The sequence below is a fragment of the Canis lupus genome, chromosome 3, assembly GCF_003254725.2.
Source record: "Canis lupus dingo isolate Sandy chromosome 3, ASM325472v2, whole genome shotgun sequence".
Taxonomy (NCBI): Eukaryota; Metazoa; Chordata; class Mammalia; order Carnivora; family Canidae; genus Canis; species Canis lupus.
In genome coordinates, this window is record NC_064245.1 from 53964065 (window position 1) to 53991584 (window position 27520).

Below are 27520 nucleotides of genomic sequence, written 5' to 3' on the forward strand. Positions count from 1 at the left end.
CTAACAAACTAACTAACTAATTAACTCCCAAGGTGACAGTATTTGGAGATACAGTCTTTAAGAGGTAAATGAGGTTAAGTGAGGTCGTGAGGGTGAGGCCCCAATCTGAAAGGACTGGTGTCCTTATAAGAGGACAGAGGCCAGAGCTCTTTCTGCAAGGACACAGGGAGGCCCGGTGAGCACACAGAGATGGGGGCTCCCACCAGCCAGGGCCAGAGGCCTCAGGAGGAAATGTGCTGGCACCCGGCTCTTGGACTTCCAGCCTCCAGAACTGTGAGCAGTGAGTGTCTGTGGTGCTGTTAGGGCAGCTGACCTGAGAATACAAGTATGCTCACCGACAGAAAACCAGGACACATGATGGCCATGAGCTTGTTTGGGGTGACAAGAAAGTTTTAGAAGTGGTGACGGTTGTACAACATTGTGAATGTGCTTAATTCTATTAATTGTATACTTTAAAATGAAAAGGACTGGCAAATTTTTACATATATTTTACCACAATCTTTAAAAAATTAACAATATACCCAAACCACCAAATCGTACACTTTCAGTGGGTGAACTGCATGGTGTGTGAATTATATCTCAATAGAGCTATTTTTTTTAAAAACTCAGAGCCCGGGATCCCTGGGTGGCGCAGCGGTTTAGCGCCTGCCTTTGGCCCAGGGCGCGATCCTGGAGACCCGGGATCGAATCCCACGTCGGGCTCCGGTGCATGGAGCCTGCTTCTCCCTCTGCCTGTGTCTCTGCCTCTCTCTCTCTCTCTCCCTCCCTGTCGATCATAAAAAAATAAAATATTAAAAAAAAAAAAAAAAAAAAACTCAGAGCCCAAACTGACTAGTAATCAAATAATTTCAAAAGCAAACCTGCTGAAAATTCCTTAACAAGTGTGATAGTGAGAGATGGTATGTAACAGGGATACAGGTACACTTTAATATTTGCTATGGGCCAGGAGCATCCCTTGGGCCTGTTCCCCTGGAGTCTCAATTTCACACATATAAGAAGACTAAAACTACAAGTAATGATTTTTCACCTATCAGACTGGCAAAGGTAAAAAGCCAGTAGGGAGACTTGGCTGGTGAGGAAAGAGGGACAGACCCCATCACTGCTGCCATCATAAATGGCACAGTCTCCATGGAGGGCACATTGGCAGTACTTATAATAAGGACCTAAAAATGCACATATCCTCTACCTTAGCAATTTTAATTTTATAAATTTATCCTACAGGCTTTTGTTCCTGAGTACAAACATTATTCATACTATTTGTAACAGCCAAAGATCAGAAAACTTTAACCATCACATAACAGGAGACTGGATATATGAATTATGGTTCCACTGAACATTGGTCCCATGTACAGCTGGGAGCAGGAACCATGTGCTGTTGCTTTGTGCCTCCTGAACTGGGTTGTCACCTTTATCAGGTGTCCAAAGCAATAATGCTTTACAATTTGGCAAGTTGGTAGGTAAAAAAGGCATAATCTTGTTTTAATTGCTATTTCCTTCATTGCTACTGGGGTTGACTTTTTTTTCATGTTTGTTAGCCCTTAGATAGTTTGAGTTTTGTAAAAAAGCTCACAAAACATGTTTACATTTGTTGCCTTTTTTTGATTCTATGATATTGTAAACAGACAGGGATAAAACATCGCTCTACATTCTACTCTTGGATTGAGTGGTAGCTACTAAATATTTATAGTGTCATGCATCCTATTTTTTAATACATCACTTCTAACTTTCCCAACATCCCTGAGAGGAAGCTACTACTATTATCATTTTACAAATGAAGAAACTGGGGGCAGGAGAAGCTGGCTAACTTGCCCAAGGCCACCGGGCTGGCAACAGGGACCTACAGTCACTGGAGTCCTAAATCAGCACATTGGCTATACAGCAGCTTCTCCTCTTCTTAGAGGCCTGGGCAGAAAGACGCTGGAGTCAGCTGGACGCATGCATGTCTACCCAGTCCCACACGTGCAGAGAGGCATCGCTTGCTGCTGATAACAAAGTCCTTGGCTTGTGGGGGTGCCAGGTATGGGTAGTGACCAGTGGAGTCGTGTCTGTCTGATTGCCTTCCAGGAAAATGTGACCTCTGTGAGTGAAGAGAGGTTCTACTTGGCTCCCCATTCCATCCCAAGATGTGGTATCATAGACCTGGACCATCCCATCAAAACCTAAGAAACACAAGAAAAGAGAGGATTGCTTCTGAATCTGTAAAGTAGTTTTTATTGTTTGTTCATTTTTTAAGTTACCTCTATTGCCCAACATGGGCCAGAGTCCACATTCTGACTGAGCCAGCCAGGTGCCCCAGAAATAATTTTTAAAGTTTGCTCTCTGGTATCAAAACAGGCTATAGGATGAAAAATCAAATAATAACAAAATGCTTAAGGCCAGGGGTGCCTGGCTGGTTCAGTCAGTAGAGCATCTGACTCTTGATCATAGGGTCACAAATTTGAGCCCTACATTGGATGGAGATTACTAAAAAAAAAAAAAAAAAAAAAGCCAAAGGCCAGCTGAACGCCATGTAACCTCTGTCCTCAGTGTCAGCAGTTGATGACTTCACAGGGCATGTGATGGTGTATTTCTGTCGTTCATCTATTATGTGCAAGGCCCAAGGCCAATCCTGGACCTGGGTCCTTCCCATTGACTTTCAGCTACCCTCCTGATTAGATAGATACCGTTACTCAGCTAGAAACTGCCAGGCCAGACCCAGGGGCTTGCTGACCCAGCAGCCTGCTATAATTCGGAAAGCAAGTAGACTGAGAAACACTTCTGTGATCCTCTCACCTCTTCCTGGCACAGCCCCCTGACCGTCCTAGCGCCTCCCTCTCTGTAGACTTTTCACCAACCTTAGCACCAAATTCCTGCTCAGGGAGGAATGGCCTGCTACTAATGTGAAAGTTTAGCAGCCAGAACGGGGAAGGGCCTGTCATGGAAGAACCTGGAAAGCTGATCTGGAGCTTCTCTGTGAGCAACTGTCACTTCTGGGGCCAGATTTATTATGGGGCTGCTGGTTCCTTCCTGAACACCACACAGTCCTCCAGGTAACAGACACAAAATACCGCTCAGCAGTACCTGAAATGGCCAAGCAGTTGTCCAGGCCTGGAGCCCATGTCACTCGCAGCAGCTCTGGGTCAGGGCTAGGTGCAGACACCAGGCACTGGACGGAGCTCACAGGATGGCAGAGATCCCGGGGGTCAAGAAGACAGAGCTGCCCGTTTGAGCCAAGGATGGCAACGCTGGGCCCAGGGCTCCGGACCTTGCCCCCAACTTCAGCACACCATCTCCCTCCAGCAGTGCCAGGGCCGCCACGGCCGTTGCTGACATTCTCTGACGGCGCCCACTTCTGGCGGATGTCGACGAGCCCCAGCCGGCCTGAGGCACAGCAGAAGGCAAAGGTGTTTGTGTCCAGGACCTGCAGGCTACTCAGCTCCTCGCTGTCACTGACCCCTGGAAGACAGATGGTGACAGACAAAAGCTGCTGGAGTCGCAGGAGTCTGGCCAGTCGCCCGTTTCTTCCTCTGGAAGTCTCCCTCCAGCCCCAGGCACTTTGGCATGCTCTACCCAGCTGGGTTGGTACTGGTCCCTGGGACTGCCTCCTCTAGCCCCAGAACGGGGCCCCAGGGCCTGCCTCGCATCCATCTAGCTTCCCTAGCACTGGGCCCATGCAGCTGAACTTAGTTCTTAACACGGCAGAGCACTGGCAGATGGGAGTTAGCAGGAGAAGCCACAATGGATGAACGTACCTGAGGTGTATGTGGTCTTCTGGGATTCTAAATCCACGACCCTGAGACTGCTGAGCCTCACCCCATGGAGGACTCCGGGTGTTGTCGAAGAGAAGATGGCCACCCTAGGCCACAGACTGTCCTCCTTCTCCTGCACAGCAATGGTGCTGACAGCCTGAATGACATCTGGAGGAAAGCACAAGAGGCTAAAACCCAGGATACTGATGAAGGTTTGAAACAGAACAAGTGGGCAGCCCAGGTGGCTCAGTGGTTTAGCACCGCCTTTGGCCTAGGGTGTGATCATGGAGACCCAGGATCGAGTCCCGTGTTGGGCTCCCTGCACGGAGCCTGCTTCTCCCTCTGCCTGTGTCTCTGCCTCTCATTCTCTGTGTCTCTTATGAATAAATAAATAAGATCTTTAAAGAAAAAAAAAAAAAACAGTAAAAGGTGAAGGCCTGCCAGCGTCTTCCCTTATACATTCAGAAGGTCAAGGAAAAAAGGTGCCTGACAGTTGGCAAGAGAGGATACGAGACATAAATGCTCTGGATTACATTCATGTCTCTGAAACTGTCAGAAGCAGTTTAATTCCTTTATCATTTGTCTTACAAACAGTTTTGCAAACGGGAGATAATGAATCATAGCAGCCATCTCAAAACCCCAAAAGCACTTTGGCTTTTTTATAGTTTCACAAAGAACAAATGAAGATAGAAAAAAAAAACAAAGAGCACCCTGAGGATGTCACACCTCAAGTGAAAGTCACAGGCAGAGTTCATGAACAAACAGTATTTCTTCAAAAACATGTTCAAGCAATCTGCAGATGCCTAGCAGGTAAAGGTCACCATGCCAACGTCTCCAAACGTGAATGGGCAAGAGGGTCCATGTCGTTGTTGCACCAAATGGAGGAAAGACATGCAGGCCTCAAGGTGGATCGTTTCAGTGTGTGTCTTAGCCTGCTTGGTCCTCGCCTCTGCATCTACATTGGAGGCTTCTCTGAACATAGCTCAGAGCAAGGAGTCTGCTGTACAAACTACTTTGTAGGAAACACATTATTTCCATTTTACATTTTCTCACTCCAAGAGAAGTGCATTACTGGGTCTCCATGTTCTCTGAGGAAAACGGACATCTATTTTTTAAATTCCAAAGTGTAGGCAGAAGTCAGAATGAGGAAGGAATGGACGAGAAGGAATACTAGCATGGCCTGCCAAGCAAGCATAAGGCAGCGAATCCCCTTGAGATCGTTCCCATCCAAAGAAGGCATGGGGGCCATGGCTGGGCGGGAATGCAAACGGCCCTTGGGTGCTGCTCCTAAGGCCCATGGACCTTCAGTGCCCCTGATCTAGACCTGCTGAACTAGAGGTTTGGCGCAGGCAGGACAGTTCAGCCTCAGGACCAGGCTTTGTCTCCAGGGAGTGCCGATGAGGCTGTGACTCAAACTCACCCTGGCACAGCTTCCCTGCATCTCTTGGGCCACTTCCCTTTGCGCACACTCTGAGGAACCTGGAACAGCTAGGACCTAGTGCCCTGAACCAGGGTAATGGGGCCTCAGATGTGATCTGTCCTCTGATGGGAGAAAGAAGGCAGCCAGGAGAAAGCCTTCAAAGACCTATTTGCAGTGGAAAATTTCAGACTGGAGAGGTACTCTGTAATTAAAATAGGAAAGATGGGGATCCCTGGGTGGCGCAGCGGTTTGGCGCCTGCCTTTGGCCCAGGGCGCGATCCTGGAGACCCGGGATCGAATCCCACGTCAGGCTCCCGGTGCATGGAGCCTGCTTCTCCCTCTGCCTGTGTCTCTGCCTCTCTCTCTCTCACTGTGTGCCTATCATAAATAAATAAAAAATTAAAAAAAAAAATTTAAAAAAAAAAAAATAGGAAAGAAACGCAGGTTTCCTCCACCTTCCCTCTCTGGTCAGTGGAAAATGCCCTCCTCCAGAGAAGCCACAAAAAACCAGCCCCAAAGAGAAAAGAGGAACCAGTAGGATAACAAAAGACACGATGAGGCACCTCCATGAATGTGGCCAGAATGGAAGGTCGTGTCTGAGGATTCACCTGACACAGAACAGGTCAGAGCAGAGGCAGGCACACTGCTTAAGGGGTCAGAATGGCACCCACACCTGCAGTAGTGAGCAAATTTATGAACACATCTAGAGGATGGTGGTGTTCCTGAGAGGGGCTGTTCAGCCACAGAGGCAAAGAAAATACTGGGGGCCTGTCCAGGGAAGAGGGAGCCACACCAGACTGAACACTGAACTTCAAAGTGGATAAAGCAGGTGACATTCAGCTGAAGCCATTAGATATGTATTCATCCAACTCAAAGGTTTCCATGGCCCCAGTGATGAGAGAAGAGGCCTGAGACACCACTCCAGGGCCCTGGATGGCATGAGGGCCCAGGCAGCAATGCTTTCATAAGTTGGATACTTTGTGCCAAACACCACTTCCACAATTTGGAAATCTTTGAGCTGATTCCTCTTGTTATAGTTTTGTTAAAGACTTTTTTTTTTTTTTTTTTTAATTCATGAGACACAGAGAGAGAGAGAGAGAAGGCAGAAACACAGGCAGAGGGAGAAGCGGCCTCCATGCAGGGAGGCTGACATGGGACTCAATCCCTAGTCTCCAGGATCACACCCTGGGCTGAAGGCAGGACTACACCACTGAGCCACCGGGGTTGCCCTATAGTTTTGTTTATCAAGCTTTGATTAAGTAAGGTCTTCTACAGGGAAAGAATCAGGACCTGGAATATTCTACCTGCAGGAATACCTCTTCTTTCATTTATGAACTAAGGAAACTGCATTCTGGTTTCTGCAGCAGTCTTGGGAGTCTGGTGAGTACATCTGTCTCTAGAAACAATTCATTTAGGATGTGCTAACAAAATCAGGTTTTTGAGACATCAAGGCTGTGGTCAAAACCTGGACATTGGAAAATTCACCTTAGATAACACTATGCTTTTTCGATTTCTAGGAAAACAGCTGCAACCTTCCCCAGGCTCTGGAATATTCTGCACTAGTATCTAGGAGAACTCTGATTTCTTCTTCCCATGGGAGTGTCAAAACAAGTCCCTTTGGGCCATCAGCTTCCCTGGGGCTGGGGCTATAGGTTCTGTATGGCACCTGGTAGCCCAGGCCCCGTCAGGACAAAAGGCAGCTCCAGGTGCCTCCAAATGGTTAGCAAGACTCCTTTCCCTCTTGTTTTTAAACGACTGCTGTCCCATGCGGCCTATTTTTAGGCAAAGATAAAAAACAATTACAAGTTACTGGTATAAGGACAGACACAAAGATCAGTGGAGCAGAATTCAGAGTCCATAAATAAATCCTTATATTTATGGTTAAGCAACCATCTTTCAACAAAGGCACAAGGCCAATCACTGGAGAGAGGTTAGGCTTTTTGACAAATGGTGCTGAGACAACTGGATGCTTACATACAAAAAGGTGAACTTAGACCCTTATTTCACACTGTACACAAAGGTAACTCTAAAGAGATCGTAGGCTTAAGTGCTGGCACTAAAACAATAAAAATTTAGGGGAAAAATAAAGCATAGGGAAAAACTGTGGGGTAGACAAAGATTTCTTAAATATGACACCAAAATACAGTCCTTAAAACACTGAAGAACTGGACTTCACCAAAATGTAGGACTTTTTTTATGCTTTAAAAGACACTACTGGGGCACCTGAGTGGCTCAGTCAGGTAATCAAGCATCTGCATCTGTAATCAGCTTGGGTCATGATCCTAGGGTCCTGAGATGGAGCCCCCGACTCCCTGCTCAGTGGGGAGTTTGCTTCTCCCTCTCTCTCTGCCTTTCCCCATACTTGTGCTCTCTCTTGTTTCTCAAATGAATAAATAAAATTCTCCTTCCTTCCCTCCCTCCCTCCTTCCTTCCTTCCTCCCTCCCTCCCTCGGTCCCTTCCTTCCTTCCTTCTAGGATTTTATTTATTATTCATGAGAGAGAGAGGCAGAGACACAGGCAGGGGGAAAAGCAGGCTCCATGTGGGACTCGATCTCAGGACCCCGGGATCACACCCTGAGCCAAAGGCAGACGCTCAACCCCTGAGCCACCTAGGCGTCCCATAAATAAAATCTTAAAAAAAAAAAAAAAAAAAAAAAAAGGCACACAGTGTAATGAGCGCTGGGTGTTATATGCAACTGATGAATCACTGAACTGAACTCTATCTCTGAAACTAATAATATATGTTAATTAATTGAATTTAAATAAAGTAAAATTAAAACAAAAACACATATATAGAACAAATCTAGAAGGTACAGAGGACCCTTACAACTGGATAAAGACAAAAAAGTCAATCAAAAAATGGGCAAAATATGTGATCAAATATAAGCACTGAGAAAAAAGGAGCATCCATGTTTTTGCTGGCTACTATAATCCCCAGAATCTTGCCCATTGCCTGACACATCAGAAGTATACAGTATTTGACTGAATGATGTTAGCTGCCGCTACAAATCACAGTAATAATAATTATCAAAAACATTTCTTTCTTTTTTTAAAGTAGGCTCCACACCCAACATGGGGCTTGAATTCACAACCCCAAGATCAAGAGCCACACACTCTACTAACTGAGCCACCTGGGGAGCCCATAAATGTTCTCTGACAGATCTGCTTCCAGGAACCAGCTCTAAGCAAAATAGAGGTACAGATCATGCTGCTGCTCAGTAAATACCCTACCACATTTTTTTTGGAGCCCCTACACCTGTAGTGAGATCAATTATTATTATCTAAATATAGTTACCACCAGATGTGGTTCTGTGCATACCCTGAAGTCAGACCAGACCTAAGTCTAGGTCATGCTACTGTCTTTGTGTCTTTCAACAACTTAGCATCTCTGGGACAGCCTGTTCTCAGATTCCTGAGAATTTAATGAGATCAGGCATGGAAAGTACTCAGTGTAGTGCCTGGAGTGTCATATGTTTCTTAATATTACTATTACCTTATACAGATTATTGATTAATCTGAACAAATATCTATTAAAAGTACAGTGAAACCAAAACATCAAAGGGCCCCGGATGGCATGCTTGCTGTCTCAGCCTGCTGGAGGTGGGAAGGAAACAACAAAACTCTCTCACGAAGATCTGCAGAGGCATTTCACCAAAGAAGATACAGGAATGGCTAATAAGCACATGAAAAGATGCTCAATATTCTTAGTCGTTAAAAAGATGTAAGTGAAAGGCAGAATGAGAAACAATTTCATGCTCATTAGGATGCTTTAACAAATGTTGATGAGGACACGGGAAAATAGAAACCCTCATACATTGTTGGTGGGAATGTAAATAGTTAAGCCATTCTGGAAAACAGTTTGGAAGTTTCCTAAAAAAAAAAAAAAATCAACATCAATTTACCATATGACCTAGGAATTTCACTCCTAAGTCTATCCAAAGAAATGAAAACATATGTTCACACTGAGACTTGTAAATGATAATAGCCAAAAATCAGATCCATCAACTGGTGAAGGGACAGCCAAATGCAGTGGAATGAATACCTTTCATCCACAACAAGGAACTACTGACGCACACTCTACCACTGCCTTTTGTCCTAACCATGCGCCTGGGGTACTAGATGCCGTATCATGGTATGATGTAGCGGACCTCAAAGCATTGTGCTAAGCGAAAGAACCCACATACAAGAGACCACATATTGTATGATTCCATTGATATGAAATGTTCGGAAAAGGTAAATCTATTACAGAGACAGATAGTAGTGGTTGGTTAGGGCAAGGTGTGGGCATGGTGATTAACAATAAATGGCACGACAGGTCTTACTGGGGTTATGACAATGTTCTAAAACTTGACTTACAGTGCTCGTCACAAAACTTGTTAAATGTACTAGAAGTCACTGGATTGTACATTTAAAATGTGTGAAGTTCAATAACATTATAAAAAAACAAACAATTGTAATGACCAAGTAAATGAGGCAAACTAGACTCTAGAGTATTAGACAGCTGACAAAGAAAAAACAAAGGAAAGCCCTTTAAGTCAGTAATCTCGAAAAGCAAATGAGCACAAGAACTGCCTTTCTGTGCCAGTGAAGCTGGAGGAGAAGCCACCAGCTGCCAGCCAGTTTCTGGGAAGCATCCAAGTGAGGTGGTGCGGGGCCCAGGGGCAGAAGGGCAGTTCCAATAGTGGCTGCCTGTACTTCGGAGGCACACTTCCATTCTGGCCAACAAGGTTCTAACAGGAGGGATGGACGGGGCTGCATCAGGGCTGCCCACTCTCGGTGTGTGCCTCACAGGGGAACCCACAAACCCACTGCAGGAGGGAAATACTATTCCGCATGAGCCAACTTCTTCCCTTCTAGGAAGGAACAGGATTTACGTTTCCTGCTCCTTTTCTGATGCCCTATTAGGGACTGACTTCATGAAGAGGGAGACATGTTCCCTCATTGTTTCTCATCCCTGAGACTAGCATGGCTAACAAAGAGAAGTGACCTCCTTGCCACCGCTGCCACCTCCTCATCCCAGAGGTGAGCTCACCTGAGTGACCCTAGCTCTGCCCTTGCCTCTACCCCTGTCTGGGGGTGCTCTGCCTACAACTGGGCAGGTAAACTGAATTCCTGAAGCAAGCTACAGGAAGCTCCATTCGGGAGTTGTATGCAATGCTGTGGTTGCTAATTCATCTTTGCCCACATTAATGTAGATACTGCATTTTAATTCCCACCTGGCTCTGAGACTACTTCTTAAGTGGCTTAAATTAGGGGGCAGGGGTGTATGGGTATCAGGCTTTCCTACAACCCAGCCCTACCAAGTCAAATTCACTCACCACTGTCCTCTGTGATCTGCCACACATGCAGGTAAGAACCCGGAAGACCAGTGGTTACCAGCAACCTATTCAACAGATAGGAAATATCAGTCCAGAGAGTGAGGAGCTCACCTACATACAGGTCCCCCCGCCACACACACACACTCCAGTCTTTTCCCTTCCCAGCCTACTCAGCTTGGGATCCCTACATTCCTCATATCCGGGAAGCTTACTGCAGAAGAGATCCTCAAGACCAGTCACCCTCATTTAACAATGAGGAGCAGGCTCACTCCACTTGAGGAATAGACCCAGAGCTTCCACATGGCATGATGTATCCTAGAGAGGACACCAGCATGGAGCACTGAACACACAACCCTAACCCGGAGACTCTCAGCCTCTGCAAACTGGGGTTGTTAGTCCCAACTACCTACCACCAGTTGAGACACTCAGGGCATCCTTTTACTCTATATTCCTTGGAACAACTCCAACGATCTGTGGGTTACATTAGTCCAAAAGTCTGTGGTCTGAGGGACCATCGAGCTACTGAACCATGGTTTTTTTAATATTCCAAATCTGGGTGTGTGTGTATGCCTGTGTGCTGAGGAGGGCAGGGGTAGAGGTGGTGATAAAGAGGCAGGATACCCCTGACATTTCCAGACACTCCATCCTGAATGAAAGGTCTGGGTCACAGAGTTGACCATACCTGGTGTCTGGCACATGCTTCAGATCAAAGACAGACGTGTCTGAAAATCCTCCATGGCATACCTTAAAATCTCTTTCTGGGAATAAGCCCTAAAATACAAAGCAGAGAGGAGGGGGTTAATCAGAGAGGAAGGGGGCTAATCAGAGAGCCTGCTTTCCAAAGGAACATTCCAGATGAGCTTTAGGTAAGATGCCAGATCTCAACCTGGAAGGAAGCCATGGAAGCCCACCAGCTGCATTGCTCTCCCTGCATGCCTGAGGGTGCTGCTACTTGGAAAAACTGGTCTCAGCTGCCTACACAGACAGCTTCCCTTCTTTCCTGCACATCCAAAACCCTTCTCCTAACCTGTACCTGGGCCCGTTCATTAGAGCAGGAGTGTTATACTCTTATTAGAGTTACAGAAGCTTCACAGTTTCATACAAGGTAGCTGGAATGTATCAGTCAACTAACCCATCCCCCACCTCCCACTGGAAGTCAGGTGGGTTCTTCTAAAAAAAAAAGGTAACAACCACCAATTATCCAGTGCTCACTGCATCAGGCACTATGTTTAGTACCATATCTACTTTACCACACTGAATTACCCTGTCACGTAGGTACTGTAATTACCCTTATTCAAAAGTAACAAAACGAAAGCACAGGCAACTTCAGTGACTTTTCTAAGGTCACACAGGGATTATGCTGTGAATCTGAACCCCAGTCTGTCCAAAGTATATGCTCTTAGCCACTGGACTCCACTCTTGCCACATGAGGAACTGGAAGCAGAGGGAAAGAAGGTTGCCATAAGAAAAAAGAGAAAAAGCCAGCGGTGAGGTAGGTGGTAAATTAAGGTCTCTCCTCAAGGCTCAGTCTGGGTGAGTGAGCTCTTGGATCAAGCCTGGTGCAAGCCAGAGATCAAGAACACTGGGCGGGAAATTTCCCCCAGAACAAAGGCCAGGCTGTCCTCAGATGAGTCTGGGCAATTTTACAGCAACAGCACGCAGCTACCAGCTCTTTTCTTCTTCACATATGCTCTTCTCTCAGCTTCTGAAACACTGATCTTTTCTGATATTTCTACTTCAAAGACGATTCCTTCTTAGTATTTGTTGTGGGTTCACTTTCCTCTAACCATTTCTTCAATGTAGTCCCTAGATTTCATCTTTAGACATTTGCTTTTATTCCTTATACATGACACTGTCATTCTAGGTGATCTTTACCATTCTAAGGGCTTCAGCCACCCTCTAAACCCTAATGACTCCCTAAATGTATTTTTTTTTAAAGATTTTATTTTTTAATTCTTATTTATTTATGATAGTCACAGAGAGAGAGAGAGAGAGAGAGAGAGAGGCAGAGACATAGGCAGAGGGAGAAGGAGGCTCCATGCACCGGGAGCCCGACGTGGGATTCGATCCCGGGTCTCCAGGATCGCGCCCTGGGCCAAAGGCAGGCGCCAAACCGCTGCGCCACCCAGGGATCCCTGTATTTTTTGATAAAGTAAAATTGACTTCTTTCTCTAGGAGCCCTCTGTAAATCTCAGACATTCTGTAGTATTTATCTCTGTGCATCTCTGCCTCCCTGGTAAGACAAGCAGGGCAGGAGCAGTGCTAGTCCCCCCTTCTAGTATACAGGACAATACATAGTAGACAAGAGGAACTCTCTAAAGGTTTAATAAAGGAGTAAAAGACATATACACTCAGTGACTATATTTCAGGTTACCTGGTTTTCTTTTACAGAAAGTCTCAGAGGTAATATCAGATGAAGAATCTCATTTTTTTTCAGGTTTTCATACTCAGCAACAAAGACTCCTGGAAAAAAGAGGCAGAAGTAGCTGTGACAAACTGCTAGAAAGATCCTGGACCATGGCTGGGTCTAGAAATTTCACCAGATCCTCCAAAGCAACAATAAATTTCTCTTCCATTGGTATGCATCTTTGTATGGAGGAATGGAAGGGATCTAGATCTTACTAAGAGGAATGTAAGCGTTGATGGGGGGGGGGGGGCGCGGGGGAATTGCTCCAAGTCCAAGAAGGAGGCCTCAGACTCCCAGAAGTGTGGGCTGGGTCTCTCCTGGCTGAGCTAGCAATAAGAGGTCCAGCCTGAGGAGTGAGATTCCATCTCCTTCAGGGCCAGGCAGGGCAGATCACCTTTGTCACCAATCCACTCAAGGACCCGAGTGGCTCCTGAAAGGTCGAATGCATGGAAATCTTGGTACCTGCATGATAAAGACACAATGTCACACGGTGCACAGCACTCTAGAGCTGTTAAAACTCTGGAATGGCAGCATGGTTCGGTGGGTGGGGGCCCAGGCTCCGGAGCAAGGCAGACCGGGGAGCCGGTCTTGTTGCACCTGTTAGCCCCTGTGTGACTGGGACCACGCTGGTCCCTGTATCCCGGGACCTCGGTCCTCATCGGTAAAATGAACTCCTAGAGGACCCGGACTTCCCAAGGTTGATGTGAGGAACCACTGGAACGATCTGCTCAGGGTTTCACTCAAGCTGGCGAAAAAGGGTCACTAGGGTGATTATTATCCTTGAGGAGCGCCGCTCTTACTAGCACCGCACCCCGGGCGGTGCCGCTTCCCAGATGCCCGAGCCCACCTCCAGGCGGAGTCCTCGGTGTCGGCCCCCCCCATGGCCAAGCTGGCCCAGCCCACACGGGGACCCCGTGAGCGCTCCACCCCGCGCCCATCTGGCCGCGCGGCCAGCCCCAGGCCCAAGCCGCAGGTCCATAGGATTTACAAGCGCAAGGATTCCACCAGCCAGTCCTCCGCGGCCTCCATGGCAACGCCGCTTCCGGTACCTCACTTCCGCCGCCGAGAACGCTAGGCACGGTCCTCTCGCGAGGAGTGGGAGCGGCCGACTCTGGCTGGGGGCGCGCAAGCCTGTGCGCCACCGTCAGCGCGCAGTGCCCCCGCCGGGCCGGGTCTGGGATTCTCCTGGCGAAATCTCCGGGCGGGGCAGTGACGTAAAACCAGGGGTTCCCTGGCTTTCAGTTCTGGGCGGGGCCTCATCAGGAACCGAATACGCGCCCGTTTCGCGACCGAGTATTTGCAGATCAGTGGGTCAAGGCCACTGATGCTGGGTTAAATTCGAATTCTAGATAAACTAATGAATTTTTTTGTACAAATATGTCCATGCAATACTTAGGATATCTCACATGAAAAAATTGTTCTATGAAATGAGAATTAAATGTGTCCTGTATTTTTATTTGCTAAATGTGGCAAATCTACCCAGGGCCAGAGAAGAGAGAAAGCAGTGAGGTCTGAATCTTACTTAGCTCGGCTCACTCCCTTGTAGGCTTGGGGAACTCCCCTCAAAGCGTGGCGTGGGGATGAAACGGAATGGGGTGAGCAAAACCCCATCATGTAGTGGAGGCAGCTTCCTCACACAGGCCAGTACGCAGTACGTGGCAGGGGTGAGAGTAAGAGCGCAGCGCCTGGCACAGGACCTGGTGCATACCACAGGTGCTGGGTACCTGCTTGCTGAATGAGCGACTGAACAGGAGTCCTGGGTAGGCTGGTGTCATGAAGTTGTCTTGGCTTTTTGGAGCCAGCCCCATCTCACTGGACATCCTGTCCTTCAGTGCCCCTTCCCTCCCATGCCCTCAAACGTGGCAGGAAGGAGAGGACCAGACATTCTACTTAAGAGCAAGGGTTTTATTCACAACTTCAACAGGGAAGCAAGAAATACAGCAGGGACATAATTTGTGTCTGCATCGGGAATATTCCTGGCGACACAACCGAAACAGAGTAACATAGTAACAGACATTTGAGCTCAGGTTTTACTTCCAGATGGGGCCACTGCCAGGGTCCCATTCAGCACCTTCCCTGGATGGGCACAGTCTAAGTCACGTGGGCATCTCTTCCTCATTACCAGCCTCCCTTCTGCAGCATTTGCATCAGCATCCTCCTGTCCTGAAGGGGAACAGATGGAAGAATTGACCTGGGCAGAGGGGCCAAATGATAGGGGTGTCCCATTGTTCCTGAATGCTAGGCATCCACGGAGGTAGGCAGGGGCAGGCTCTTAGCTTAGGCAGGCTACCCCAGCACTTTTCTCTCTGAAGAAGAGCCTGGGAAGGGTCAGGGCACCGATTATCTCAGAGTGACAGCCCCAACTTCAGAGTGGTCATGACAGTCAAGGAAATCGTGGAAGGATCTAGCCCAGTGTCAGCGTTTTCACTCCTTCACCCCCAGCTCTGCCCCAGACCTCACTTGTGAAGCCCCACCCCCCCGGGCTAGGTATGTACTGCTTCCTCTGAGGTTCGCTAGTTGGTCTGCATGACCAACAGCTCCAGGGTAACACCACCTCCCTTCAGACTCAGCTAGCCGAAGCTCCTGGTCCCTATATCTGAGGTCCCCAGGTGCTGGTGGTTTTGTGCACAGGGAGGGCCCGGGAGGTTGACTGGGGCTGGCGTTGGACCATCTCTAGGAAATGCCCCTCCCTTCTTTGAAAATACATGCACTATATGCTGGGCACAGTGGGGGATATGAAGGTGAGTCTGTGACAGGTGCTCCCAGGGAGCTCCCAGACCGGCAACAGCTCCTATTTACTAAGTGGTCTCTACGTGCCAGGCATCATGCTGAAGACATGACACAAATGGTCTCATTTAATACAAGATAGGTGCTATCATCCCCATTTTATACATGAGGAAGATAGGCCTTTAAAGTCGCACAACTACTAAACAGCTAGGTTATGAGGCTAGCATGCTGTCACCAGAACCCACATTCTACCACACTACCCTGCCTTCTGAGCACAGTAACAAAGTATGAGGGAAGGTGGTGTGGGATGGGGACAGCATCAGGAGCAGGGAATGGAGGAACTGCCCTTCCACCAGGCTAGACACTAAAGCTGGCTTAGCTCTAGCTTTCAGGTCTTGAATGTCATAGGTCAGTGGTTTCAAACAGGGGTAATTTGGGCTCCCTCCCCTTCCCTCTCACGAGAAGAGCTCTGGCGAAGTCTGGAGGCCTTTCTTTTGGTGTTGTTTTGGGGTTTTTTGTGATTGTCACAAATGGGGTGGTGGTGGGGAGGATGCTCTAGTGGGTAGAGACAAGGGATAACACTATACCTCCAGGGCACCTGGGTGGCTCAGTGGTTCAGTGTCTATCTTTGGCTCAGGGCATGATCCTGGGGTCCAGGGATAGAGTCCTGCATCAGGCTCCCCGCAAGGAGCCTGCTTCTCCCTCTGCCTGTGTCTCTGCCTCTCTCTCTCTCTCTTTCATAAATAAAGTCTTTAAAAATAAAAAATAAAACTTCCACCAATGCACAGGGCAGCCCCCACAAGAAAGAATTCTCCAGCCCTGAATGTCAAGAGTCCTGAGGTTGAGAAACCCTGCAGTGAGGGTCACTGAGGCAGATGAGTGACTGAGAAGAGTGCTGGTCAAGGTGAACAAGGTCTGACTCTGTCTCCGATGCTGACTCTTCTCCTTTCTGGGCCTCAGGATCCCAGCTGTAGCCACAAGTACAAACAAGGTACAGCAAAGGTGGAAGCTGGGGTGGGGCAAGTCAGGGAGGGTGTGGAGAAGGTCCCGTTGCAAGAGGCTGGCTAATTAATCCTAGGCTGTGACTTTAGACTGGGGTCTGGGTGAGGGGGAACTTTCTCCCTACTTCTTGCTCTGTTAGGTTTGCTGGGAAGGTCAGCTTCTTTTCTTTGAAGTCTTTTCCCTTTGACTCTGGATCACACAGAGAGCCTGGAATCCCTGGCTTTCTGAGGCCCATCACACCCTGGGGGGCTGTCACACGCTATGCCCAATGCTGGAACCAGGAGCAGCCCTGGCTGGGCCTCTCCTGAGTCTGAGGTTGGAGCTTGGCTCACCTGGGGCTGAGGTGCTGGCCCACTGAGGCTCATGCCCAGAACTTTCTTTAGACGGAGGATCCTGGGCAGATCATGACTCAGCTGCAGTCTCTGGTCCCTCAGGGAGACGTGGGAAGCTGTCCCCAAGAGGAATGGGCTGGGGGTTTCCAGACTCTTCTTGCCCATGAAGTGACCTAGAAAGGTGGTGCCAAGGCACAAGGAAGTTGGGGAGCAAGGATTCTATCCCAGTGGGAAAGTTCCCCACCTCTCCCAACTTTCAGTTCTCATGCTGGGAAGATCCCCGATCAATCTTCCTCCTCCTCCTCAAGGAGACACAAACACCCCTGGGTAGTGGCAAAGCCTGTACCGCCGCTTCTCCTGAACAGGAAGAGATGATGGAGAGGATGGTACAGCTGGAAGGAGGTTAGATGGCAAAGGGCCAGTGGGAAGCTCTGCCAGTTGTGCTGCCTGCTTACAAGAGGGACAAGGCAAGGGCAAGGAGGAAAGTGGAGAGTGAAGAATTGTCTGGAAGGCGAGGTGCAAAGAGAAGACACACCAGAGGTTGGAAGACTCAGTAGTAGACCTGCCTAAGGCAAGGGGCACTGGCTGGCAGGCAGATCTAGGATCCAGACCCAGCTCTGCTTTAACTGGCTGAGTGATGTGTCTGGGTGTCAAGTTTTCCATCTATTAGACAAGTTCCAGGGTCCTCACCAGCGCAGACACGAGTGTCCGCGGCCGAGAAACGCCCTGAGAAAGAAAATGGGATCAGAGCAGGGTGAGGGGCGCTTGCCCGGGTCCCGAAGACTTACCGGTGGCCCAGAGGTTGCCCCGCGGGTGCACTCGGATCTTGATGGCCCCGCTGCGATGCTCTGGGGTACCCCAGCTGAGCGGCGCGGCCCCGGCAGCCGCAGCGAGCAGAGCGAAGAGCAGCAGCCCGCTGAGCAGCCGAGCGCCCCCCGCCCGCAGGGTCATGGCTGCAGCCTCGCCGCTCCTCCAACCCCTGTGCACTTCGCAGCCGCCGAAGCCGCGGCGCCCTCCTTTCCTCCTTTTAAACCCGCGCCCCGGGGGTGGGGCGGAGCCTGTCCGGAGGAGCCCGCCCCCCGCGCTCGCAGCAGCCCCAGCCCTGCCCCCAGAACGCCCCGCCCCGCAGGACCCCCCGCGCGGCGCGCTTGCGCTCTCGCGCCCGCCTTGGCCCTGCTTCCACTACTGGGCGTTGGCGTCCACGCCCACTACCCTCCGGCCGAGGACCCTGACCCCGGGCAAAGCCCGTTTCCTCGGTGACCGCCTCGCTGCTCCCACTGGCTTTCGGCCCACGAGTGGTTACTTCGCTTTGGAACCTCTGTAAGAGTAGGGTTGAGGACCCTCGCGCTACAGTGCCCCGCAAAGTGCCAAGCACCAGGAGAGCCATAAAAATGCCTGCCAGCCCCTCCCTCTTAGGGAATGTGACCCATGTTCACTCTGCTCTCTGCCTTCTCACCGCCAGCACTCCCCAGGTGGTGTAGAAACCACAGCAGGTGCTCCAGCTGACAGTGCAGAATGATGGATGGTGAGATAGTGAGTACCCCCAACCCCAGGAATGAACGCTGTATACCACTTGGGCAGGAGGCAGCTTTCTGGGGACCAGACCAGGAGTTCATATACAAATTGTGCGATTCCCCTGAACCTCAGTTTCAACTGTAAAATAGTAATAACTATTACCCTATTTGTAATAATTTTACATTTAGCACAATTATTTTGTGGCAGGAAGGAGCAGTCCTATAGGACTGCCCTCTCACAACCAGCATTTTCCTCCTCCCAAGTCCAGACTTGTTTTGGAAAGAACTATTGGGTCACTGCCATCACTTAATGAGTAAAACGCTGTGCTCCAGAATAATACATTTATTTTTGCCTCAATGTTTTGCTTAAATGTTCACTAAACACCAACCTTCAGGAGCACCATGCTAGGCACAGGAGAGGAAACAAGATAATTCAAGGGAGTTTACCATCTCGCTGGGGAAACAGTGCCAAAGGAATGAATGATGAAGGAGTGGGGTGCAGACCAACCCTGGGATTCTGGGCTCTTCCCTGAAACACTGCATGGTTTAGCTGTGACTGAACCTACTTCCCAGTCTGGCTCAATAATGGTACTTGGTATTATTACCCTTTCATGTATCTAGCTCAGCAAGGCCTGCTAACTCTATGGATCACCACTCTAAAAGGGAAAGTGAATTAGGAGAGGCTGGTTATCATGTTGAGTTCCTAGGTGCATGACACACAGGAGAGGGACACTCCATTTCTGGCCCTGGCTTTTCCCCCAGTCTCCTAGCTTCTCATCCCCCACTCTGGCATTTACACCTCTGCATTCTCACTGCTCAGCCATGGTGTACAAATATAGCTCTTATCACCTTCCCATAATAATCGTTCCCTTTGTGACCCCCTCCCTGTCTCCCTGTCCTCTGGCTCACAGATGTAGAAATTAATGGCAACACACAGGAGCTGGTATTGAGTGTTGCTTCACTTAAATGCTTGAAGAAACCTTATTTGGTAGGTTTAACCCTCATTTTATAACTGGGAACAGGCTCAGAGGTTGAGTCACTTGCTCAGACTGACACTAGAATCAGACTTCGGGTCTGTTTGGACTACTCTGTCAGGCCCCCAAAATCATGCAGGGCAGATGCTATTTCCCTAAAACATACCCACTCCCAATTTACCAACCATCTCAAGTGTTAACATCAAGTTAGTTTAGATTTCTCAGGGGAGAAAGGGAGAAGGCAGTGCATTTAGAGTTTGTCCTCACTTCTGCAGGGTACCCTGGGTCTCTGGGTTCTGCTCTGACCAGTTCATTTATACTCCAGCCAAGTCTCCTCTGTCACAGGCTGGATTCACAGCTCCAACCATAGTTCCAGAACTGACCTCAGGAGCCCCCAGTGGGATCATTTTATCTGTTAGGCTAGCACAACAAGTGAGGGGCCTCTGAAGACCTTGAAGAAGCAGGGTAGCAGCTGGATGTCCAAGCTGGATGTCCCAGGGAGTGTGCCAGGCTCTGAGTTTAGAGCGAGGAGCTCAGCTGCCCACCGCCTGTTTCCCAAGTGTACTGTGATGGCAAGGGAATTCTAAGGGCCTCCATCCCACTGGGAAGACTGGCAGTGAATCATGTGGAGGCCCCCAGGGAAGTTCTCCAGTGCTTACACTGGGCCCTTCTCAGGTGTCTCAAGGATATCCACAGGAAATCTACATAAGATTCACAAGTCAATCCTAAAGATGATTAAGAGGTGAAAGATACATGCCCCCCCCCACAAAAAAGATACATGGCAAACCCTGTTATAACCAACAGCAACAAAACATTTAAGCTGCACCATGGTTTTTAATCACAGATTGCTTGAAATAAAGGACACATGTTACTGTTCGCTCTATTTTCATTAAATTGAAATCAATTATAAGTAACATTTTTTCACAACTGAATCTTTGTTGTTTTTTCCAAAAGTACTTAGGGCATGCTCCTTTGATCGTCAACACTATTTTGATGTAGTAAAGACTAGTAGTATGCCCATTTTATAGGTGAGTTAACTCAAGTACAAAGCAAGTTAGTTGCAGAGAAACCACACAAATGGAGAAAACCAGAGTGGACTTCACACACATGAAAAGTGCAGAGGACAACAGAGGAATTCAAAAGCAGAAATTTAAATTAGACATACGTCTGGTGAAAAGGAATAACAAATGCAGAGCTGCTCAAAAAAGAATGGTGTAAAATTACTCTCCTGGCAAACCTTTGAGCCCAGATCTCCATCTGTGTGGGCTGGGAGGATGAGATGAAGAGAAACATCCTGAGATATCTCAGTCCTGCTCTTTAGTTTGGGAAAGGACTGGACAATCAGAGAAATAGCTCAATCTTCAAGAGGAGAGTTGGGGATATAGGATGCAATTTCCCAAAGTCAGAGGGAACACATAAGAGTTAGCTAGAAAACCAGAACATTCACCATTAATAAAGAAATGTACCAGAAACTGAAATTGCCAAAACACAAAATATTTTTAAGGCAATATTTGAAAAAAAAAAAAAAGAGAGAGAGAGAGAAAATCCCTACATCTATCAAGAAAGTGATGACAATCCCACTAGTGGGTAAGGGAGCTAAGCAGCTGTTCCTCAGCTAAATGGCACAGATGCTCAGGGAACTTATAAAAGCCTTAGAGAGTGATGAGCCCCGGACCCAGCATTCATAATTATTTGGGTGGGATAGTCATGTATTTCAGGGGACATTCAGTAACTGAAATTAATACTCTTTAAACTCTAAAGAGGTTTAAATGCTTGGAAATCTGCCTGAGAATTTCACTATTTCTAACAGATTTGCTAATCTGAGCAAGTCCACAGAAGAAATATCTAGAGTCTCTGAAAAATTCCCAAGGACCCTGCAGTTGTGGGATTTATGTCAAATGAAAGAGTCTCATTAGATATCATAAAGATACAAGGACTGGGTTTTGACACCCAACATTGTGACATGAGAAGAGCAACACACTTCGAGGTGTGGTTGTGCCATCCATTCACGGGCCAGGAGACCCTGGACAAATTTCTTAACTTCTGGTTTCTCTTTTGAAAATAGAGTTTATTTTATTTTATTTTATTTTTAATTGTTTTTAATTTTTTTCAACTTATTTATTTATGATAGTCACACACACACAGAGAGAGAGAGAGAGAGAGAGAGGCAGAGACACAGGCAGAGGGAGAAGCAGGCTCCATGCACTGGGAGCCCGATGTGGGATTCGATCCCAGGTCTCCAGGATTGTGCCCTGGGCCAAAGGCAGGCGCCAAACTGCTGCGCCACCCAGGGATCCTGAAAATAGAGTTTATTTTGAAGACTAAAGAGAAAATAAAAATATGTCATAATTTCAAAAGCAATTAGCGGAGCACATGACAAATTCTAAGTACTCAAAATTATTACCTGGGTCCTGGGGAAAGCAGAAGCCTGCTTTAAATCTGAAGCCCACTACAGGGGAAAGAAAAGATTCTCTGGACAGTCACTAAAGTTGGGGTGTTGACGCAACAGTCAACAAAATGCCTATTACACTGTGAGTTGTTTGATAAACTAAAAGGCCAGCATATCTACCTCACCTTTTGACCAATTCCCAGAAACAAGTTCTATAGCAGTCTTTTTCCACTTAAGTTGTCAGGCTGACCCCTTTGATCAAGCCTCATGCTAGTGATTTTCTTAGTTGCCTGACATAAATCCTGAGTACAAATTCTATTAACTAGACTCCTTAATGTAAAGCTGGAACACATCTTACCAATCTAAATAAACTGGCCAATTAAAGTAAGGGTTCCAGAGAAATGATTCTTAATCAAGAGTGGGTACCAGTCCAGAAACTCCCAAGATTGGTAGAATAGGGATTTATAGTTTGAAAGTCACATTCAATATAATAATATAATTGTATATGAGAAAGAAATAACTTGTTTTTATAGTACAAACTTGAGAAACAGCAAGATAAAACATTCTTAGCTGGTGAAGATGGAGGTTGGATAAAATAGACCTGAGAGAGAGTTTGTGAGAATGGAGAAGAGGTATGAGATTAGGTTTCTTAAAAAGAAGTAATGAATTTTGAAAGATCAAGGAAACTGTTCTACACGAAAGGTGCTTGGAGGTTCTTGATTAGATGGGTAGCTGGTGTTTTGTGAGGTGGCTCTCTGCAGAAGCTGATGAACCATACTTGACACTAAAGGAACATTCTCTGAAACAGTTCTATGAAGACCATTAGGCTACTTAATATAGAGATTATTGCATGACATCATACAGTGCCCTTGCAGTGAGGTCCCAGGAGAGAAATTTCTTGGTCCTTGGGTATCATTATAACGTTTTTTGTTGTTAATTCCATTTTATGCCCATTCCATATGGCACAGAAATCACGGTTTCCCTCTTTACATTAGCGCCTAAGGAGGTGAGAATTAACACCATGGATCTCCTCCAGCAGACAGCAGAATTGTTTGATGTGTCTTGTGGGCACTAACCTCGTCTCTGACTTCATCCTTTTTTCTTCCCACACTGACTTCAACCTTAGATTCTTCAATTATTTTGTATCTTATCATATAGTACTAGATGTATCTTTGTGAGCTGCTCCAAATCCTTTTTGGAACAAATCCTTTTGGAACAATTTATTAATAAATAAATCTAAAATGGGCAAAGCCCTATAAAAGGACTAGAAGATACACAAGGATGAACCAGAGGTTGGCTTTGTCTTACCGCCTTCAAGGAACTGGTCAGGGTATGGGACACACATAAGACAGATCACTCTGAGGGCACTGTTAAAGAGGACACAAAGTCCAGGCAACACTGTGTGGGAAGCACTATACACTCAAGAGTTTAGCTGAGAATTAAGAAACAGTCTTTTTTCGAGCTCTCTATGTATCTATCACTCCACTTATGGTTCTATGTGGAAGAAAACGACTTACATGTTGCCCTGGATAAGGCACTGAGTTCCTAGCAGTTCCTTGTATCTTTGTATCCCCAGGGGCTAGCCCAAAATCTGGCACAGAGTAGATGCTCAATAAAAGCATCTGCTGAATAAGTTTTCAGCAGGTATAGGAGTGAGCAGGCACTCTGGGCAAAGTGACCAGCATAAGTGAAGATTAGGTGTCTGTACAGTGTGACCAATGTCAAGGGTACAAGAATATGGATTCTGTTGAGAGCTGAGGCTGGAAAAAATTCTAAGGATCTGGAATGCTACATGACATCTAGAAGGCATTGTCCTTTTTTTTTTTTTTTTTGTTCCCCTAACTCCTACATATTCTAGTCTTTAATATTTCTTGGTTACACAGAATTCCTTCTACACCCAGGTTCACCAATACTTGTGTGCAAAGGGTCATATTTGTTGTTTATTTCTAAAAGTCTATCTGATATTACTTAGTTCTAGTAAGGGAGAATTGTAACAAAAATATACCTTGCCAGGAAACAGTCTGAATAGGCTGTCCCAACTGATGGAGCATCTTGAGGAAGGTAGACAATCTACTGAGTCAGCTACAATCAGCTGGATCATTCTAGAAGCTCAATAAAATGATAAATGTTATAAGAAAGGTGTCCTCAGATGCTGAGATAATCCCACACATTGTTCTTAGGTGCTGTATGGACTTGGTAACACACTAAAGCAAATGACCAAGCAATGCATTTAAGGATCACAGAGCCTTTATTCCTTTTTCTTCTTTTAAAGATTTATTTATGAGAGAGAGAGAGGGGGAGAGAGAGAGAGAGAGAGAGAGAGAGAGAGAGAGAGAGAGAGAGAGAGAGAGAAAATCTCCAACAGACTCCTTATTGAGTGCAGAGCCCAATGTGGGGCTCTATCTCATGACCCTGAGATCACAACCTGAGCCAAAATCAAGAGTCAGATGCTTACCCGACTGAGCTACCCAGGTACCTTTATTTTAAGCCTAGGTTCTCTGAGAAGCCTGGGACACTCTAAGAAAAGAGACAAACACCAATACTTTTCCCATTAAGAGAATCCAGGAAAAGCCTGAGGACACACATAAAAAGGCAGAAACAGGTTTTTTAAAAAAAGATTTTATTTATTTGATAGAATGAGAGAAAACATGAGTGGAGGGAGGGGTAGAGGGAGAGGGAGAAGCAGACTCCTGGTTGAGCATGGAGCCTGACGCAGGGCTTGATCCCAGGACCCTGAGATCATGACTTGAGTCAAAGGCAGATGCTTAATCAACTGAGCCACCCAGGCACCCCAGAAAACAGGATTAACATAAAAAATTCTAAAAATGGAACATGCTATTAAAATGAAATCACGGGAGAAAAAGTTTACAGATTCAAATTTGGCAAGACCAAGATAATGTACTTAGTAAATACCAGGAAAGGGCAAATGAGTTTAATGATTCATATGCTCTGCCTCAGAATAACAGCTTAACAATAATTCTACTGAAGTTACTGGGGCGCCTGGGTGGCTCAGTTGGTTAAGTGTCTTGACTTCAGCTCAGGTCATGATCTGAGAGTCCTGGGATTGAGCCCTGTGTTAGGCTACCTGATCAGTATGGAGTTTGCTTCTCCTTCTCTCTCTGCCCCTCCCCCCAATTCATTCTCTCTCCCTCCCTCCCTCCCTCTCTCTCTTTCAAATAAATAAAATCTTTAAAAAAAGAATAATGATACCCTAAGTAACTGCTTCTGGTTCCAAGCATCATCATACAGAACATTTAGTACATGCTGTTAGATGCTACTGGGATAACAGAGTACACTGCCTATAAAACAGGGCCCCTGCCTAGGAGAAGCTTGCCATTTGATGGGGGAACTTGAGGCCATATCCACAAACTTACACAAATAGCATAGGTTCCAAACGCTGAAAGATGGACAGTTACTCTGTGCAAAAAGTGAGACCCAGACAAGTGGGATATAAGTGAAGATACAGCAGTATACCACAGGGTGCTTAATGTTGGTTGAATTCAAAGTCCAAACTTCCCATGTAGGTAATATAAGATGGCCCAAAAGATGCTTCTTAAAGTAAACGGGGTACTACAATTGATTAATGAGTGGAAATGATCTCAGACACAGACTGGCACGCTGCAGGGAAGCTGAAACATAGAAGTACCCAAGCAAAGGGAACCACTGACTGTTTCTGGAGTCAGACAATGACAATGAGATGGAATGACAGGGGTACATGTCGAGTTTGTGACTGACTACATATGGTGGGAATATGAAAGAATCTAGGTGAATACTCCTTCAAAGAAACGGTGAAATCTGGAGGGTTAGTTTGCAGGAATTGCTCTGAGCTTAAATTTATAGAGAGGACAATCAAGTGGAAATGTCCGGAGGGAACAGAGAGACAGGAACTAGGAGTGAGGATGGGCATTTGCCAATAACCTGTAGAGACTTCCTGGTTGGGAGTGATAATGGTGGAGGAGTCACAGCCAAGAAGAGACAATCCCATGATCAAGTTCTTACTTGAAGTTTTATCAATCCTCATACTCTTTGATCCCCAGCACTCACAATGGGCAAGCCATCCCAACTTCCCAGTAGCCCAGCCAAATTTCAAAGAGCTTACAATTTCATTAAAACACCAAACTGAACATCTCTGGGATGCCTTGCATTCTCTATGAGCTTTTAAAACACATTTACTAAAAAAATAAAATAAATAAAAATAAAATAAAATACATTTACTGGTAAAAAACTGCCCAGCTTTAAGTCTGGTTTTAGCACTAAACCAGACAATAGAAAAACTAACAACATAAAACCTCTCTCCCAAAATAATCTTTATTTGACTAGTAGAATAATTTGAATACTTTTGAATGGTTTGATTACTTCTAAAATTTAGCTGTTTCTTCCAACGAGAGCATCCAGCAAAGGAGAAAAAACAAAACGGGGTGTGAAAATATGCAAATGAGGAAAATACTTAATGGTTTAACTGTGTAAGTATATACAGAGGAGAAATCTGGATGGCTGAGGATACAAGTATAACTCAGGCAAGTGAGGATGACAAACAAGCCCAGGATCCCAGCCTTGAGCAGCAAAGCACACTACTTCTCCAGAGTAGTCCTAGAAAGGTTGCTACCAAAACAGAGCCAGGACAGTTAGGCCAAGCAGTTAACCCCATCCTCTGCAGGTGATAAGGAGGGAAAACATGGAGAGAGTAGCAATTTTCTGCCATTTTACGAATGGGGGACTGCTTCCATGCTCTCCATGGCTCATGAGGAAACATAAGTATAATACAAGCCTCCCGGGCAGGTTCAAAGAAGCACTTGTTAGCACTGATGTGCCAATTTTCATACTCAGTTGAGATCATTAAGAGCCCGATCCAAAATTTAAAGGCTAAAGCCTAGTTAATGGATTTTGATGGCACTATTCTCTATAAGGGAGAGCTTCAGAAGATTAACTGTTCTTAGTTGTAAATTGTCTCCATTGTTTAATGCTGATTCCATTAGCATTAAAGCATGGATTGATCTCCACCTCAGCTGATCTACCTCGGCTGAACAAATAATAGAAACTGCTCATCTAGTCCAACACAGAAAATTTGCTTACTTTCAGATTTCACAATACAAGAAGAGAACAAAAGAATTAAGAATATTCTGTACTTAAAACACACTGGCTTACCCTACACTGGCCATTTTCCTAACTGCCTCAATATGAGAGGAAGAGAGACACAACTGGGCTCTGCATTCACTACTTTAAGCCTTCTTTAAGTCTATATGAGAGAAAAGTGAAGTCAGGCACTTAAGAGAACAGCCTCAGTCAAATAAGGGTTTTTAAAAAACAAGTAGCACCTAGCCCTCCAGCACCTTCCTCCTGCTTCCTCCAGATGCTGAAACACACTGCAGTGTAGAAAGGGCTGAGAGTGTCTCAGGTGCAAAAAAGGATGGAGCCTTTACAGCACAGCGAGATTTTCTGAACCTTTCAGCAACACTAACTCGTTTCTACACATCTGAGTCACACCCTAATGAAGAATCAATTTTATGGCTAAGAGATTTCCTATGAATGCCAATGGCTACTTTTGCTCTACAAAAACAAACAAACAAACAAACACCACTTGTTAGTGTTAGGACAACCTTCTTAGCTGAAGGATGGCTCACATTAAAGCCTTTTATCTCCCCAAAGGGTGCTAAGAGCCAGCAGAGGAAGGCAAAGCTTTCCCGACAAACACAAGTCAGGGATAAGGGG

At 46.5% G+C, this 27520-nt stretch overlaps 2 protein-coding genes across 3 annotated transcripts; both read right to left on the minus strand.

Annotated features, from left to right (window-relative positions):
- Window positions 1-465: 465 nt before the first annotated feature.
- WDR73 (WD repeat domain 73) lies at window positions 466-13957 on the minus strand. Its single transcript, XM_025437634.3, has 8 exons — window positions 13862-13957; window positions 13268-13335; window positions 12841-12929; window positions 11149-11237; window positions 10467-10531; window positions 3732-3896; window positions 3061-3435; window positions 466-2159 (listed from the first exon to the last, which is right to left on the minus strand). The coding sequence occupies exons 1-8, from the start codon at window positions 13900-13902 to the stop codon at window positions 1924-1926; spliced, it is 1128 nt and encodes a 375-aa protein (XP_025293419.1). The 5' UTR covers window positions 13903-13957; the 3' UTR covers window positions 466-1923.
- An 806-nt stretch (window positions 13958-14763) lies between these two features.
- Window positions 14764-18113, minus strand: NMB (neuromedin B). Of its 2 annotated transcripts, none has more exons than XM_025438033.3 (3): window positions 17723-18113; window positions 16935-17107; window positions 14764-15036 (listed from the first exon to the last, which is right to left on the minus strand). In XM_025438033.3, the coding sequence occupies exons 1-3, from the start codon at window positions 17883-17885 to the stop codon at window positions 14992-14994; spliced, it is 381 nt and encodes a 126-aa protein (XP_025293818.1). In that variant the 5' UTR covers window positions 17886-18113; the 3' UTR covers window positions 14764-14991. The 2 variants fall into 2 exon arrangements, with proteins under 2 accessions (XP_025293818.1, XP_025293819.1); XM_025438034.2 differs by having other exon boundaries at window positions 14764-15031; window positions 17723-17985.
- Between the last annotated feature and the right edge of the window lie 9407 nt (window positions 18114-27520).